General features: G+C 43.8%; 1 protein-coding gene across 1 annotated transcript; it reads left to right on the plus strand.

Annotated features, from left to right (window-relative positions):
* The first annotated feature begins 238 nt into the window (after positions 1-238).
* On the plus strand, positions 239-5,850 carry Nobox (NOBOX oogenesis homeobox). The gene is made up of 9 exons (XM_021165767.2): positions 239-275; positions 2,117-2,407; positions 2,507-2,611; positions 2,967-3,073; positions 3,379-3,485; positions 3,739-3,824; positions 4,054-4,285; positions 4,618-4,922; positions 5,540-5,850. The coding sequence occupies exons 1-9, from the start codon at positions 239-241 to the stop codon at positions 5,848-5,850; spliced, it is 1,581 nt and encodes a 526-aa protein (XP_021021426.1).
* Positions 5,851-18,882: the final 13,032 nt, after the last annotated feature.

Consider the following 18,882-nt stretch of genomic DNA (forward strand, 5'->3'; position numbering starts at 1 on the left):
GGTGTCTTTGACCAGTATTTGGTACCCTTGGCTCACAGGGAACTGCAGGATGGCTCTCCCAGCCCCCACCCCAGGTGTGCGGTGCCTCGCCCTGGGGGTGGAGTTGGGGGGCGCCAGCTCCGGCGGCTGCGGCTGTGCTGCGTGGCCTGTGCAGACTCCACACACCTGGCCACCCCACGGACTTCATTAAAGCCGCGCCTGTGGTACCAGGGCGAGCTCAGGAGAGGGAGCCTGGGCCATGGAACCTACGGAGAAGCTCTGCAAGAAAATGCAGGGTGAGCACCCGTTGGGGATTGGCCTTAGTGAGGAGGGTTTGCTGAGCCTGTGAGGGCTGCTGCTCACTGGTCCAGCCTCGAGAGCGTGTTTAAGTCTGTGGGTAATGGGAAAGGGAGGTCACCTAACCACATCCTTCTCTTGAGGGATCATCTCAGGTGTGCTGGGGATAAAGTGCCGCTCTAATCTAGCTTCTCCCACTCTTTGCCCTTTTCACTACGGTACATTAGTGGAATAAGGTCCGTGTTTGTGGAGTGCCTACTCCGTACCATGCTTATTACTGTGCTACATGTTAATCACTGTTATGAAACTGTTTGTTTGTTTGTTTTGTTTTTGGTTTTCGAGACAGGGTTTCTCTGTATAGCCCTGGCTGTCCTGGAACTCACTTTGTAGACCAGGCTGGCCTCGAACTCAGAAATCTGCCTGCCTCTGCCTACCAAGTGCTGGGATTAAAGGTGTTTGTCCCAGCGACCCTCGACACCATTACTGCCTTCACCCTCTGGTTGCACCCCGCCTCCACCTCTCTAACAGGGTTCTATGGTGTATATAGAATCATCTGAAAAAGGCTCCTGGGCCAGGACTTGCCCCCAGCTTTATCTATTATTAGAAAGTTTTTTTTAGGGGTATAGTCAAAGGCTCCGGTTACCGTTTACTTACACAGTTTCTGTTTTCGTTGGAAATGATAGCAACTCTCTGAGGTGAATTTTCTTTTGTGATAAGTACTTGAAGTAAGTAGGAGAAGCGTTTGGATTCCAGAAGGTGGCTGAGGGTAGACTGAGCCCGTGGACCGAATCCCTGTGTGATCTTGGGTTGATTATTTAGCAAGCCTACTTGCATTTCTTCACCTAGGGGGAAGTACATGGGGGTGGGAGGGAGGTCAAATGGATTCTGTGCTCCTGTTAGGATCCACAGCAAGCCCATCTCTAAGGGTTACTTCAGCGTCAGGGAGGGTGAGCTTCGCAGCTGGTTGAAGGGGTTTTTCCCTCCAGATGAGGACTTCCTCACCTGCAGAAGAGTGGGACTGGGCGGAAGGAAGGAGAGGAGGGAGGAACCAGAACACATGTGGATTGAGGGCTAGGAGGGGGAAAGGACTGGGGAAGGTAAAGGCCCCATCATTCATTCCTGTGATTTCCCCCACCCCGTGGCCTCCGCGGGTGGTGCCTGTGCTCTGGAAGATCCAGGGCCCTGCTTTATCTCCTCTGCAACCCACAGTGCCTTGCTTCCCTTCTGAAACCAGGGCTAGTCTGAGGAAAGCCAGGATGGCAGTCTGCCTGTTTCTCTCTTCCTATTCACCCCTCCCCAATGGTTATCTATTAGAAATATCAAACAGATGCTTGTCGCCTAAGCTTGCACCTCTGATGTCTGGGGAAATTTGAGAAAATGTATACCCAGCTTTCCATTGTTCTCACATTAAGACTCCGGCAGAGGTGCAGTCGTGGTTTACATTTGGATTATTTAATCCAGTGATTTTCACCTTGTGGATCATGACCCCTTTGGAGGTGTCAAATGACCCTTTCCCAAGGATGGCCTGAGGCTACAGGATATTTACATAATGACACATGACAGTAGCAAAATTACAGTTACAAAGTAGAAACAAAAACACTTATGACTGGGGGGTCACCACAACATGAGGAACTGTACTAAAGGGTCAGAGCATTGGTAAAGTTGAGAACCACTTATTTAACTCATCCTTCCAACTGCCCAGGTAAGAAGGTGAGCCTGGCATTCAGGCCTCATTTGGTAGACAGGCAAAGGAATTTTTGGGTTCTAACAACATAGCAGCTACAGGGAGGAAGGGGTTCTGCCACCTAGCGCTGAAGCCAGTGGCTGCTGCTCTCCACAGACCAGGAAGCTGGTGACAAGCCCAGGACTGCTGCACTGGAGACAGAGGGACCACTGCAGGATTCTTCCCCACCCATCCAAGATGATCAAGACAAGCAGTCCTCACTCCCCAGGTCTAGCTTGGGAAAGAGGCCACTGTCGAACACCTCTGGGGAGTTAATGGATGCTGACACCTGCAGAGTGCACAAAGCCCCCACACCAGATGCATGTAGTCCCCAATCCGAGGAAGAAGGTTCTTCTCTCCCACAGAGAAAGGCAGAATTGGTGAAGCCATCCATTTCTGCAGTCCCTGGTAAGCCCAGAAAGCTGCTTGCCACAGGTTTGGCATTAACAGCTTTCATTGATGTCGCTCAATTGGGTGCTATTCACAAACCTATGCTTTCTGAGTCAGGCCAAGCCGCCAGTTCCCTCAACTCTCGTGAAGGGGACCTGAAGAAAGAATCCCTGGAAGTGACCTGTCAATTTCGGAAAAAGACCCGAACCCTGTACCGCTCAGGTTAGTTGTCTAAGGTGGAGGGAAGAGTATAATCTATGCAAACAGTATGGCCCAAGGAGATGTTGGAGGGTGCAGTCAGTCACTTTGCCCTGAATGTTTCTCTTTGTCCATGGCAATGTCAATACTTCTGACCCCTGAAGGGAAGACCAGGCAGGGTATCTTGTCTTAGACCAGGATAGAAGATTCAGAAATTTATATATCACATTATGCATGAGAGAAGGCCTGGCTCTTGGGTTGGGGCCAAGGGCCTTATCTGCTGAGGGTACACAAAGAGCATCTCCTTTCTCCTCTCCTGCTATGGTGGCTGGCCTCTTCCATTACGTCTCTCTTTTTTTTTTTTTTTTTTTTTTTTCAGACCAGCTGGAAGAACTGGAGCGGATATTCCAGGAAGACCACTATCCTGACAGTGACAAACGCCATGAGATTTCCCAGATGGTGGGGGTAACCCCCCAACGAATCATGGTAAAAGGGACTGGATAATTGGTCAGAAGAGTAATCTGGAAGCTGCTGGTTAGAACTCTCTAGGAGAGGCCATGTGCTCAGCCTCAGCTGAGATAGAGGCTGAAGTTAGTCTCAGATGCAAGGGTGTCCCAAGTGTTCCAAGGGCCACAGCTTTAACCAATTAAAAGAGAAAGATACCACAGAGATCTTTTTATACTTCTGAGCTAAGAGGTAGCTGAAACCCAGGAAAGTGTCCTCCACAATCATGCTTAAGCCTTTGTCTCTGCCAGCATTCTCAAGTTGAGGTGCCCTTCCTCTATTCCTAGGTGTGGTTTCAGAACCGCAGGGCAAAGTGGAGAAAAGTGGAGAAACTGAACGAGAAGGAAACTAAGAATGGTCCTACAGCCCCCAGTGCTGACAGCAGCCAGCACAGGTGAGAATGGCCTCTGGTTGTTGGGTGTCCACACCAAGCAGAAGTGGAGTCAGCATGAGAGACCTGGGGTCTTGAAGGAGAATGTTGTGTATGGGGAGTAAGAGCTAGGGATGTTGACTAATTCTTTAAGGGATCTGGGCTGGGCTGGAGACAAGGAGTTGCTGGTGCCTTGTAAGTGGTCCTTTCCTTGCACGCAATCTCAGTTCTACATTTAATAGCCACAAGATACAGTCTTCCTTCTTTCTGCCTCCAGATCTGCTCCTGAGCTCCTAGACCCTATGCCTACAGACCTAGAACCTGGCCCCGTTCCTCCAGAGAACATTCTGGATGTCTTTCCTGGTGAACTCCTACTTTCAGAAAGGTTTTGGGGAGTTGGGGTGGGGATGAAAGCTAAGAAGACAGTTGAAACAGAAGGGCTTCACTCCGTAGAGGTGTCAGTGACCACAGCACTCCAGGGTTTTGTACCAGTGAGCCCTGGGCATTGATTGCACGGTCTGTCATTCAGCAATGACACAGCTGTCTCCCCATCTTCTTATGCTGAGTGCCTCTCTTTGTCATATTTTCCTAGAGCCCCCCATGCTGCTGACTTCTGAACAGACTCTGACCCCCTTTCAGCATAATGAGGGTGCTGAGAGGGTGGCAGTGACTCCACCACTCCTCAGTCCCCCACCTATTCGAAGGGCCAACCTTCCTCTTCCTCTGGGTCCTGTTCAAACTCCTCAAGTACTGCCTCCAATGAGGGACGTTCCTGGCAGTGACAGCATATACAAGGACAAGGCCTATGTGTCCTGGGGCACTAGGTATGGGACCTGAGTTCATTTGTAACCTTGGAGAGAAGAAAGGAATAGTGGTGTGGAAAGGAAAGGGCTGAAATGGGTCAGAAAGTGGCTTATGTGAAGGGGAATGAAACCTTATGTGGGTTTGAGGAGGAGTGATCAAGCATTTTATAGCAATAGAAGAGAAGCAGGGGCAGCAGTGAACAGGGGGTGGGAAGAGGAAGAGACAGATGTGCTGCCCAAGATTTGATGTTGCCACAGAGATGGAGAAAGGAGTTATAAGAGAATGGTCTCTTAACTATGGTGGGAATGAAGTCACTGTTACATCTCATTAAATAGTCCTCTGTCCTCCATAGTATCGCCTCACCACCCACCTACTCAAATTTGGAAGACCTGGGGCCTCAGGACTACCAAGCAAGCAGCCAGTTGGGTTCATTCCAGCTCTCCCAGGCTCCACATCCACCCCTTTTCCCATCCCTTCAGTCACAGTTTCCTTATCTGCCCCCCTTCCCTTACCCCATCCCAAGCTCGATGCCATTTCTACCACCAGAAGACTCTCTGTTTTCATTTCCTTTTGGCTTCAGTGGAGACTCATCACAGGATTATTGCCCAGGACCCCCACCAGGTCAGATCTTGCTGCAGCCACCTGCTGAAAACATGGGTGAGTTTGGGCTAGAGGGCAAAATAACCTCCTTTTGTTTAAAGGAGAGAAAGGACAGACTATGTCCTCATCTGGAGGAAAGAATGAAGCAGTGTGGATGATGAGCAAACCTCTCACTTGCCCCTGATCGTAGCTATCCTGAAACTTCTGTTGGCCTGGCATTGGAACCCTAGTTTCATATTGCTGGAGGGATATGGTGACCACTAGACATAGTGGACAAAAGGACTTGGCACAGAATTGGTAGCAGCTAATTATGCCAAACTACATGGACTTCTGAAACCCCAAAGCCCTCTATCTCATGCATGAAAGAGTTCTATAGGGAGAAATAAAAGAGATTTCCAGGTGGTTCCTGGTCTCCTTGGTGCCTCTATAAGCCAGCACTTGGCCTTGACCTGTGATCTGTGAAGTCATAGTTGCTAAACCACACAGTATCTGGAATTCAGGAACCTTTCTGATCCTGGAGGGGAGGGGAGGCTAGTGTTAATGTTTTATTCAGGCTTCCACTAGGAACCTAAGCCATGGTCCCAAGGAAATAAAAAGAGACTCTTCCAGTTTATTCAGTGATGTTTGATATTCTTAATTCTGTCCAATAATTCCCATGTCCTTTGATTCCACAGGTACAGGACCCTGGAGTGGCCATTGCTTGCCAGAACCTCCCTTCCCTCGTCCACACTACCCACAGGCTCTGGGACACCCCCTAGGGGCAGAGGGTTACTTTCCTAACCTATTACCAACTCCATATGCTCTGACTATGAGTAAGCAGTCTTCATTAGGCCTCAATGGGCTTCTTGAAGGCACTAGAGTAGACACAGGGTCCTCACTAAGCAAAATGTCAGATGAGCAGACTTCCTCTTCCCTTGAGCAGCCCGCACTAGAGGAGGTCAGAGACAAAAGTAAGAATAGCCATGCCCCTGGAGCTAAAGAGTAAAGAGAAGGAAGGCCTTATTGGAGGCCTGGGAAGGGGGAAGAATAACCCTGAAAGATATGAGAGACTATGGACTAGCCTGCTATGGTGGTCCAAGGTCTTTCCAGCCTGGGCTTAGAGAAGGAAGAGAGCTGCCATCACATTTCCCCCTTTACCCCTTAGTAATTCAAAAGAATAGAATGGTCATGTTAACTCTAAACGTTACATGTGGTATTACTGCCATCCTAGGTAGTGTATGCAATAAATAAAACAGTAACTATTGGGTGTTTGGTTTTGTGAATGAAGAGCTGTGTTGCTGCTTCCTTGGCTTCCTTACTGTGCTAGTTAGATTACACAAGTACAGGAATCTAACCCTACTGGGAGGTCCCCACTGGGCATTCCTATGTGCAGCCTGGCATTTTCTGGGTCCAGTTCTCCATTAAGGGAGGTTTGGGGCACCTTTACCTTCAGTCCTACCCCTAAAATAAGTCTATTTTTAAACTCAGAACTGAAAGAGAGTCTGGACCACTCTTTCAAGTTTTGGCCTTGTAGGGATAGTGGCACAAGAGAAATGTGAGTGGTATGGGAGCTACTGAATGTCAACTATCACTGTGAATTTCAACTTATCCCCCCCTTTTTTGTGAAGGGTGAGGATAAGGAAGAAGTGAGGTATAATGGGTATCTAAAACAGTATGGCAAGTAGGCTGGTTAGGATGATGTCATAGTACCTCTCATCTCTAATAGACATCTCTCTGAGTTGGGATGAAGGATCCAAGGATCTTTCTGTCTTTGTCACCATAGCTGGGAAAGGAGCCAAAATACCTGAGTAGGTACGTACGTGGAAAGAATATCTATGCTAAAATGACTATAGTTTCTTTCTTAACCTTGGGACTGAAAATTCCCAGCCTTTATTTATGGCTACTATTTGGGGTTGGGGACTAATCTAGGCAGTTATGGTGGTTATTTTAAGATATAGGCAGAAGAGAAATAATATCTAGATGGTGGGTCAAGAGCTCAGGAATGACTGGGTAGAGCATGAGGTCATGCCCACATGATCATGCCCACCTTCCAGTCTGGTAAAGCCTAAATAGCTTCCTTCTCTCTATGGTTGTTAGCCAACCTGGAGAAATGACAAATTCCACAACAAAGGAAGAAATGGTAGACCCTTCTGGTTCTGTATATAAATCCCTACTTTATTATACGGATAGGATGGTGGGTATACAGTTAGTTTGAGAAGGTAAAAGGTAGTAGAGATGCCAGACAGATGGATCCAAATGGGTGAAAAAGGAAAGAAGAAACAGTAGTAAATTACGAAACATGGACTGAGTGATAAATTTCATTCTGGGACTGTGCTCTTCTATTCTCACATTTTATCAAAGAGGAAAATTAAAGCCCAGACACTGAAGTAAAGAGAACCCAAGGTCCAAGGTAAGGAAGAGTAGGTGATGAGGAGAACCAGGAGACAACACTTGGGAGGGGCATGGAGAGTTCATGTGAAAGGAAGTCAAAACTGAAAATAGGCAGAGAAAGCTGGGTTCCCGGCATGAAAAGGGAGAGGGAATGGAGAAAGTTCAAAAGAGTTCGGAGGATCCGTATTCTCACATAGAAGAAGGCTTTGAAGACTTGAAAATGAGTTAGGGAAGATGAGTGCAAATTTGCCATTCAACGGGTGCAAAATCCACCAGAGAAACACACATGGTGGAGAGAAATGAAACGAGGAGTTAACTTGTATGTGGTAGGAAAGTTTTTACAGAGAGTAAAATGAATATGAGGGAAGTATGTAAGTAAATCCTGGTTAAGTGAGTAGATACAAAAGGGCATGTAAGAAAGAGGGAGATAAGGAACTCAGAGCAGGTGAGAGGGCATCAAGATAATGACGGTCAAGAGCAGTGGGGGAAAGGTAACAGAAGAGGGGCATCTGGCCATAAGGAGCAAAGTGAGATCTGTATGGAGATGAATGGTCACTGTCAAATTTACAATGTGGGAGGCAGGTGGATCTAATAAGAGGAGAGGAGAGCTCTGGCTGTAGTAGCTCGGAGAGTGTGCCCCTGAAATACTGCATTTTTAGTGGAAAAGTCCCCGTGACTTGAATGATATTCAGAGATGGCCGAGACATCTGAAGAGTCAATACTATTGCAGTATAAGTAAGGGGAAGAGGAGACAGAAGAGCTAGCTGTCAAGGAGCCAGTGCTGTGCATTAGCATATGACCAGGCATTTGTCTACATCAGTGGCAGATTTGTAATAGGCTAGGGGTAGGGACACTTCAGTGATTCTGTTAAGATCATCTGTATTTGCTATCCTTCAGTATTGGGTTGCTATTGGATTAAAACAGAAAGCTTTTAGGAAGGTATCAGACTCAGGAAGCACAGGAAAAATTTTAGTCTTGTTTCTTTTTTTTTTCCTGCCAAGAGTTTTGACCCATGATTCAATCTCCCTGTAAGCAAAAAATTATATTTAGCATCCAACTTTGGTAAACTACATATAATACTTTCTAAATTAGGATTTGCTATGAATATTGGATAAATATTTCTCCAGAGAAACTCACTCTCATAATAAATTATTTACATATCTATCAAAATAGTTCTTGGTTTAGTGGCTATAAGAACCAACAAGGGGCACTGTTTGGAAGTGGACATATCTTTGTTACAAAATATCCTTCTTTATTGATCTTTGAGGCAACTTTTCAAATTCATGGCGTAAGCATCCATAGATTCAATCATCAGCAGTTTAAATATATTTGGAAGATAACGGTGTATATACTAAGTGTGTGTAAATATTTTCCTTGTCATTTAGGATAACTTTTTACATAGAATTTTCATTGTTTGGAGCATTATAAATCTAGAGATGAGACAACAAATACGGGAAAACATGTATAGGTTGTGTGCAGACACTGTGCCACTGCAGCCAAGGGACCTGTACATCTGCAGACTTTTGCCTCCAGGGGAATCCTAGAATTAATCCTATATCAATACTGATGGGAAAATGTACAGGGGTCTACAGATTAAGTTAAAAACCCAGTGTAGTGTTGTTATTACCATCTCCTTGCCACCCAATAGTCATAGCATCACTAGCAGTGTCTTTAACTTGGGGACTCAAATGTATTCCCTGCAATATTGATGACTTTCATTATGTGCACGAGTGAGCCTTTTAAAGGAAAGAGTTGGAAAATCCTCTTCCTTTACATTCTGTCACAAAAGACCCTTGAAATGAGCAACCTTGAAACATAAATGAGAGAAGACTTTTTCTTTTTTTTTCATCAGACATCAGTTTTTTTCAAAACTTAGACATTTTAGATATAATTTAGTTAGCACTCTGGGTATTTTCCCATAGCTTAGACCTAGATTGGGATCCAACCTCTTGATTAGAAAAATACACACACACACAGACACACACACACACAGATATGTGTGTGTGTACATATATGTGTAAATTTTAAACACTGAAATATGAGCTTCTAGATGTATCCTTACATGCAAATCTTAGACAAACTATTAGGCAATCTAAGTATACATATGTTTATTAAAAGTAAACTTAGGTATTGGGAATGAGAAATGAAAGATGGCCTGAAGGAAGAAACAGAGGAGCCAGGCCTAGAACCTAGAAACTGAAGAAACTTCCTTGGCTATCAAGCCTGGGCTCCTACCACACCAGATATACTCCTACCACCATCAGTGGCTCTACAATATTCCAACAGTCTGGGTCTTTGTAGGCTCTATTCAACAAAGGTTTTGAACAGATTTCCTTTCAAGTTCTTGACTCTGAGAGGAAACAAAATCTAGTTTCACTGGATAGAGTAGAGTTGTCCCATAATATATGTATTTCCCACCATGTGGTTGCTGGGAATTGAACTCAGGACCTCTGGAAGAGGAGTCAGTGCTCTTAACCACTGAACCATCTCTATAGCCCCTAGAGTACAGTTTTGTTTTCTATGTTTTGCAAGTGAGGCACCACAGGAATAAACTAACTCTGTGAGCACTGGGGAGTGTGTGACATCCTCAAAAGCTCTGCATTCTGCAGGCATGCTGGAACCACTTTGCTCAGCCCTAGCAGGGCTTGGGCTCCAGGTCCCTTGTCTCTTGCCAGGTGAATGTGAGCTACTAACATTCCTCTGAGTAATGATGGTGATGTCAGGTCTGGACCTTACCTCTGCTAATGGGGCCAGGGGTGCTTATTGAAGACTATCTAACAGGATCTCTGCTAATGGTTTTTCTAGTGAAAACCATTAGTGTGGTGTTTTGTTTAGCCCTAGAGCACATTTATATTCTTGACCACTACAGCCTCCAGGATATTTTAATAAAAGATGCTTTGAGTCCAGTTCACTGCTAATTTGTACTTGGAGAAATAACAGCTTAAATCTAAATACATTGGGATTTATATCACCCATTCAGCTTTGTTTGGTTAGTTTTAACTCTTTATGATCTTGTAAAGATGTTTTGAAATTCTCACAGAATATCATCTGGCTTATAGATTTTATCCTATTTGAAAATTGGGTCAGTATATTTAGGATATTTATATTTCAACCATTGCTAAATTAATAAGCAGGATCATAGGGATATGTAAGATATTTTGACATTCCCTTGGAAAATAATCTATTAATGGCAATAGAGAGTTAAGCTAGCCATGAATCCTCAACTGTGCTATCATCCAAAGCTGTCCTTTGCTATCTTCTACAATAACATTTTTTAGAAGAATACTTTTAGTGACCCAATAAAATCAACATATTTTCTGTAGTGCAACCAGACAAGTTATTTTTCTTGTCAACCTAACTACATAACAAATGCTGTATACTTAGGGGACACCTACTGTCTTGTATGCCTCATAAGAACATTGTAGTGGTTTGAATGGCTCCCACAGGTTCATATGAATGAAGTACATTCTGAGTTTGTATTACCTCATTTAACAGAATACTTTCTAGTTCTATTCATTTTCTCTGGAAGTTTCAGTTTTGTTTCACACATGAAACAACTTCCATTATATATAGACACCATGTTTTCATTTTCCATTCTCCGTCAACAGAGATCCATGTCCTTGCTGTGAACAATGCAGCCATAAGCATGGATGTGCAGGTGTCTCTATGGTAATACTCAGAATCTTTTGGAGATGTGTGGAAAGTGGTATAGTTGAGTTTTAGGGTAGTTCCATTTATTTTGTGTTTTTTTAAAAGTTCCATACTGACTTCCATAATGGCTGCACTAGGTTCCACCCCCACCAGTAGCACACAGAGATTTGTCTTTCCACACATCCTTATATTTGTTGTTATTTGATTTCTTGGTTTGGAATGGTTTTTAAAAACTTCAGAAATCTTTTATAGAAGTCTATAATTGTAAACCCCCCCCCCCCCCAGCTCAGGTTTCTCTGTTAGCAAGAAGAGAGCATTGGGGTGGAGCCTGCCACCCTATCGTTCTGCCCCTCCCACTGCTGGAGCCTGCTGCCTTGCTGTTCCGGAGCCAAACACGTGGTCACCTGCAACTGTACTCAAGGATGATGCCCCACCCACCTTCTCTTCCAGATTCCAAGATGCCTTTCCAGACTAGAACCCAGACATGTGAGCCGCTGGCCGGCCGCAACATATAATAACTTTATTTTCATGAAAATCAGCTCTATAGAAATTAGTATCTATGGCTCTATTAGGTCACAGGGACTCTCTCCTGTCTGTACTAGAATAGCGATGGTTTTATTGAACCCAGCTCTGATGCCAGGTTTGGGCTCAAAGGTTGTTTTTTATTCATTTTACTTTTCATAAGCCAGTAGTTCTCAACCTTCCTAATGCCACAGCCCTAAAGTATGCCCACATTATGCTGACCCCAACCATAAAACTATTTTCATTGCTATTTCACAACTTCATACTTTTTTTTTGGAGATAGAGGTTTGCTAAAAGGATCACGGCCCACAGGTTGAGAACAGCTGACTTAAACCTGCTAATTTCTACAGCGCTTTCCTTTCCTAGACCAAAGAGGCTTAAATAAGAATCAAGGCTTTAAGCTATCCTTGGTTGCCATGGTGACCACTTTGGGAGCTACACTTATCTCAACACTGTTCTTTCCTAGCTTCCGTAGTTAGACCCCTGAGTACCCTCCTTTGGAAAGTTCTTGCACTTCTAGATCACTCTTGCTTATTGTTTTTCCTTAATGGGAATCAAGTTTCTGCATGCTGGAGAGTTCACTGCCCCCTCTAGGGCAGTTCACCTAGAGCTCTAGACCATCATACTCCAGCCTTACCCCAACATCACCTGCCCAGTCATCCCCTGATTGACATCTTCTTCTGGCAGTGCAACTTCAGCTCCTCAGCACTTTGCTATTATCCAGAGCAGCACCCTGCCTGTAAGCATCAGAGACATCTTAATAAAGTAAAAATATAAGCCAGCACTGCTGTTTAACTTCCTTATAGCTTTTTTCCACTAGATGGCAATGCATCACCACTTTCTTTGTGATCCTAGAATTTCTGGTTGTTTAAGTCAGAAAGCCCTTGGGATAATTGCTCAGTACTTTCCCTTAAATGCCCCAGGACCCTATTCTATCAAAGACTTAGTTATCAAAGGCATTTAGGTTTCAGTTTGGCTTTTTCAGGTAAATAGCAAAATCAGCTTAGCAACAAATGATTTTTTTTTTTTTAAAGGCTAGACAAGCTGTATTTTAGGGAGTCTGGTATTTTTATCTACTCAGCCAGGCATCCCCATAGCTCTCAGCTCAGGATATGTGAGCCACAAAAAGCATCATAATTCAGAGACCCCAGAGTCTGCTTCGGTGTCTACGTGGCCTCTTGCATACCAGGCTTCTGAATAGTCCTATGTTCATTGCTAACATTCCCCAGCCATCTTTCTGCTCCTCTCTGATTCCACCCCCCACAGGGTTTTGCAGGCTGACAGGCTTGTGTATCCCTCCATGCAGGCTCCTGTTTTCCTGCATGTGTGCGCGCGTGTACATGTGTATGTTTTTTCTTCTAGAAGTTGTAAAGCCGTTTGATTCCTATATTTTCTTGTCAGCTGAATATTTCATGTTGCTTATGTAACTCACAACACTCAATAGACTCCAAATGTCGTCTTAACTATGATCTAATTAATGGAATATGGGATGGAACCAGGTTACAAAAGTCAATTTAGCTGGAGTCTTAAATGACTGTGGTTACTTAGGAATAAATTTGATTCCTCTGAAGGGAGGCTTTTCTCTGCTTACCCAGAAGTGGTGCTTGCTTGAGCAAGGGGGACACTGAAGGACATTTAGTTTTTACATTTCAGGCTTAGTGTATCCTGCTCTGTCTGTCATAAATACCTTTCCATTTGGATTCCATAACAACACCCTGAGAAATAAGGGCAGGCATAGTTGTTCCTGCAGTTAAGAGGAATTTATAGGCACCAAATGTACTTGATGGATACAAAGATGAATAAAATGTCTTCCTAGCTTCCTGAGAACTGCTAGTCTCATTGGACAGTCTGAAAGACCCAGAAGACCAGGTACAACACAGGGAACAATGCTGAGCAGGCCTGTGTGGGGCTTTCCATGAGAACAAGGTGAGCAGGAGCACTACTGAGGAGTAGTTCTGTCTGCTGGGGCAGCCTCAAGAAAGCTTGAGCATACTTATAGAGCAGCTATGACAGGAAGAGCAAGCTCTAGATAAGCAAGGCAGAAAAGGCAGTTGTCTCAGCAGAAGCAGGCACAAGATTACTGATATTGGATGATGACCAGGGAGCTCGGGGTGGTGCGTGTGTCGGACCAGCTGGTTGAAGGCTGTGAGGGAGCTGAAGCTGGTGGGGGGGGCAGGGAGGGGCTTTACATCCTAGGTCCAGGCATTCAGACTGTACTCTCTGCACAAACACAGGCACTGGCTGTTTTAACATATGGGCATGCCTGTGTCTGATCTGTGCTTTCAAAAAAGAAATGGACAGTGAGATCAGCAGATATATAGAGGGAAGTTATAAGGATTCAGTCCAGAGGGACTGAACTAGCCTCAGAGATAACCAGTGCAGGCAACGTAAGAGGCTGAAGAGGCAGTAGACCTGGGGAATGCTAAGGTTTGAATCATTGCAACATGGTAGGAAATTAATTAAAGGGAATGAGGAGAAGGGGGAAAAAATAAATAGCTTTGTAAGTAAAAGCTGGTATAACGAGAAAAGAATGGAGATACAGCAAATTTGCATGAGTGCAGATACTTTGTGTTTGCTAAGGCTGAGTTCATATGTGAAGAAAAAAAAAAACATGGAATCGGGGTCAGAGAGATGAGAACCAAAGAACTTGGGCTTGTGTGAGGAGGACAGAAAGTATAGTTGAGGTCAGGAGACCACACAATTTTGTCCATCACGGCAAGTAGTGAGAAGAATAGTCATCCTGAGATGGACTCACAGTTTTTGCTCTGGGAACATCTTGGAGAAGGAGAATAGGACCGTGGACTGCTATTGAGATTGTGTAGTAATAGGTAATTTTTGGGCAGAGGTATTAAGAGCTGGAAGAGATGTTGGGTTGAAAATGATTCAGAAGGGGCTGGAGAGACGGTTCAGTGGTTGGGAGCACCTGCTGCTCTTACAGAGGACCTGGGTTCAACTCCAAGCACAAACATGGCAGCTCACAACTGTAACCTCAGTTCCAGGGGACCTGACACCTTCACACAGACATACATGCAGGCAAAATATGAATTTCCAAAAAATAAAAGTAAATATATTATATATAAAAACAGAAAATGGTCTAGAGCTCACTGAGAGCTGTAGGTCACAGAGAAGTCAGGCTAGTAAATGCACAAATAAGGGCATAAGTATCCTGATTTACAGAAGAGAGAACATGAGATTTATTTCCAAAAATCACCTTAGCCAAACCTGCATTAATATCTTATGATTTTAGTTTACTCTCCAAATGCAGATAGCAGGATCTTGCTTCATTAATGTCAACCACTTTAAGTTTGGAGTTTTCTTAGAAAAAAGGCCATCATCCATAGCCTGCCCTGATTTGAGTGTTTATGTGTTTTATAAGACTATGGGGAGCTGAAATAACTCATGGACTTTACCTAGAAATTGGGTCTCAAATGAAATGTTAATGATAAATAATGTATTTAGTATGCATTGTGTAACTAGCTCTCTGATGAGTAATTTCATTTGAAAGCAACCTTGTAAGGAGTATGTATATGCTAGGTAAAAATGTGAAACTCAAATGGAGGGACGGTACTCCAAATTGTAAGAATAGGTTTCAGACAGGCTTCCCATGCCATGAGATGTGCACATCAATAACTGAGGGCTATTGAGATTTAGGGAGCACAAAAATGAATCTAAACCTTAACAGAAGTGGAATCAAGTCCTTCAGTAAGGCCCAGATCTCTTGTCTCTCAAAAATGTAAATATTCAGTCCTGCTGTTAAGTCTTAAATAAAAAACAAGATTATCTGGATAGAGAGGAGGGAGATGTGAAGGGGACAGGAAGGCTGTACCCTTCCAAACCAGGAAGAGAATGAGAGAAAAAAACCCACCACTACCAACAGAAACACACAGGCAGAGGAGAGAGTGAGCGTCTGTGGAAGGGTTGGGGTTAGGGAGAAACAGAAGACTCAGAGGCTCCTTGTGCAATGCATGCGTGACATCTGTTTGGGTCCACTAGTGGCAAGACTTATTAGTAACAGTTTGGAGGTGGGGAGAACATTTCAAATTTGACATCAATCTAGAATACACTTCGGGAGGAATGATGGGTGATAGGACTGGGAATCGACAGAGCAGTGAACTCATTCTCGTGTCCAGGGATTAATTACCACAAAATTATGTTTGTTTTGGTGGTGGAGACATGAGCAGCCAAGTATAACAACAGAAGAAAAAAATAAGACTTTCTGGCATCAGAGAAATGGCTCAGTTGGTAAATTGCTTGCTGCAAAAGCCCGAGTGTCTGAATTTGATCCCCAGCATCCAAATATAAATCTGGGGCATAGCTGAAATGCCCATGGTAGGAGGGCAGAGACAAGAGAATCTCCAGAGCTCCTTGGCTAGCCACTCCTAATTAGCAAGTTCAGTGCTCACTGAGAGACCCTCTCTCCAGAAATAAAGTAGAGAGCAACTGAGAAAGCACTCACAAGGGCATACGCGAGCACCTGCTCAACTGCCAACTGTTAAAAACACTTTCAATTTGCTTTCTAATCCTTGTTTCTCTTTGGTTAGTTAATTCTAACATTACTTCATTCCCGGGAGGAAATCCAGTCTTCTGGATCAAATCCACCTTGTCCAAAAATTCTTTTTTTTTTTTATGTTCCTCCTCTAAATTTAAACACATACACATGCATACACACTAGCACATGCACGCACAGACACACAGAACATAAGTTCTCACTAGAATCTGAAGGTCCACTGTGTAAGGATAATAAATTACTTGGAAACCACACCTTGACCCTTGTTTCCAATCTGTTGCTCAACCCAGCTCAGCACCATCATGCGCACCTGCTTATTAACCACCCATCCAGGTGAGCACTAGTACTCCTGCTCCCTCAGAAACACCCGGGCTGCTCATTCTGTCTGTCCAACCTTGCTAACTCATAGCCAATCACCTTCGACCTTTTATGACAACAGCAAACTCCAAAGGCAACCTGCTGAAATCTCAGTGGAGAGCACAGAGCTGTTTGCACCTGTAGCTCATAATTAATTGGCTGTGTGACATTCAGCAAGTCCCTTCCCATCTCTAACTTCACCAAGTCTGTCAAAGGACAGGACTGAGGCTGTTAAGATACAAAGGTCTTCAGGCGTTTTCAGCACCAATAGGGAATAATCTCACTCGGATCACAATTTGATCTTAAGAAAACACCCAAGAACTGGCTGGATGGGTCCCATCTTATTTTCCTTTTATCCCAGGACTGCTTACTCCTTTGGTGGCCTACAGTTTCTCTGTGACTCTGATCTATCATAGCTGATGGTCTGTTGATCTTGGCTACCTTCCCTGAACAGTCTGAACTTTCTCGTTGGTGTTCAGGAGCCCCTCGGTCTGCAAGCAGATTTAGAATTTCCATATTAGTGCACACGCAGACTGGCTCTTACTCCACAGTTTCCGTTTGCATTGTTCAGGGAGAGTTGCCTCTCTGAAAGACTCAGGTAAGGTGCCAGGAAAATATTTATCTGCTCATTGGTGCTTCATTTGTGGCCAGACTTAGCCCTTCCCTATTGCAAGTTCTGCCCTCAGGCACCATGACTCATTCACCAAGCAGCAGGGATCAGCACTCACCTCCACCCTTACCAGCTGGGAAAAACAGCTTAGAGTTCCTTTCTCCCCCAAAATCTGTCCACTGCCCACCCAGAATCCACACTCCCTGCTCACTGGATGCCATTTCTTTTTGTAACATTCTGTGGCCATTAGACTGAGCACCCTTACAAGGAAGGAACAAGGAAAATTTCCACTAGTAACTGTCATCTTCAAAACAGGCAGGTTGGAAAGATGGGTCAAAGGGCATAGAGTAGAGAATGTTCTGTATCAAAGCAAGAAGTTTATTTGACTCCTGGCTGAGTTTGGCCCATCTCCTCTCCAGGTCAGTTGCTTGTGACCTTTGGCCTTTCCACACACCTAGTTTCAGAGTGAGAAGATTACACTAAGCTGCTGGCTCCTGTCCCTACAGTCATGCAGCTCCTGAGTCATGTTTACAGCTAATGTGGCTTTAGAGGCATTGGTCTGTGGTAGTGAAAAAAACCAAGTCATCACCACTTAACATATTTACACAGAGGTCTCAAAGCCAAGCTCAAACATGCACAAGTGCTCAGCAGTGTTGTGGGGAGGTGGATTAGCAAGTAGCTGCTGTCTGCAAAGGGCCAAAACACTGGTTTTTACAATTTGATCCAGAAAACAATTATTAATAAAGGAAACAGCACTAAATACTTAATCACATAATTAGATACATAATATGGGAAATACCATTGAAAAAGCACAAATTATGTGGGTACCTCAAGAGAATCCAAACTACAATCAGTTTACGTTTAGGAGATAAAACACGTGTCATAGGAAGGAAGTCAATACATGTAATCTATTTAGACCCTTGAATAATAGTTATCCCAAAGGTTAATTTTAAAAGGGGACTGTGGAGTGGAGATGAGTAGTGGAATGTTGGCCTCCCAATCAATGCTCTGAAAAGAAAGGGAAAAAAATCCCCACAGGCTGCTGTTATAAAAACTCATTCTAACTGATGCACTAAATAATATTCAATAAAAATCCTAAACTCATAGTTAATTTTAACTGAAAGCAGGTGGTGAACAGACTCTGAATAAGCAACTCACAAGAATTTGTAAAAATGACTCAGTTTGCTGTAAACAGCTACATAAAGGAATCAGTTCAGCATACATTTCCTTGATTGTAAGCTCCATGGCCCTCTCTGTTCAGATCTAAAAGCAGGACTATTGGTGATGCCCCCTCCCCCCCCCACAGTGCATGACTTTACTTAGAAAAGCAACAAAAAGCTGAACGTCCTCGATGTTTCAATGCGGGTGTTTCTCACCTTCTCATAAGCAGCTGCTGGGGCTCAGGGCCAATGACAGCAGCCTGGCAAATTCATGAGAATCCAGAGAAGGTACAACCACTGGGACTGCATATTCACCATTTCCACAAACTCAGAGTCTCTAGAAAATTTAGTAACTGAGCTGGAGATTACCCATGTCTAGTTTTTCCTCTCTTTTTAAAACCAAATATTTAAGTTTCTCTCTTTTAAATTAAAAGCCATCTGATATGTAGAAGCCAAATGTCTTTTGGTTTGCCAGATTAGATAAGAATAATTTAATGCATATATATATATTTATATATATATAATCTGAACCAATCAGACAATGCAACAGCTGCCTGCAGATCTAGCTGAAGAAATGGGTTATTTTTACCTCTAACGAAATATTAAAGAACTTAGCTGGAAATTGCAAAGTTGCATGTAACCCTCTCCCTGTTGTATGGCCAGTATGCTAATGTTACTTACAATAATAGTTTGGAATGTAATTACCACAGGCATTAATATGAATGTCATTAAATTACATATTACTATACACATACAAAATATGTCACAATATTAAAATCAGTTGTGGACATATCAACTGGGCTTCCCTAAAATTATCCCTAGTGTAGATTTAGTACTTAT

The sequence above is a fragment of the Mus caroli genome, unplaced genomic scaffold (genome assembly GCF_978045245.1).
Source record: "Mus caroli unplaced genomic scaffold, Mus_caroli_1 scaffold_7, whole genome shotgun sequence".
In the NCBI taxonomy this organism is placed as follows: domain Eukaryota; kingdom Metazoa; phylum Chordata; class Mammalia; order Rodentia; family Muridae; genus Mus; species Mus caroli.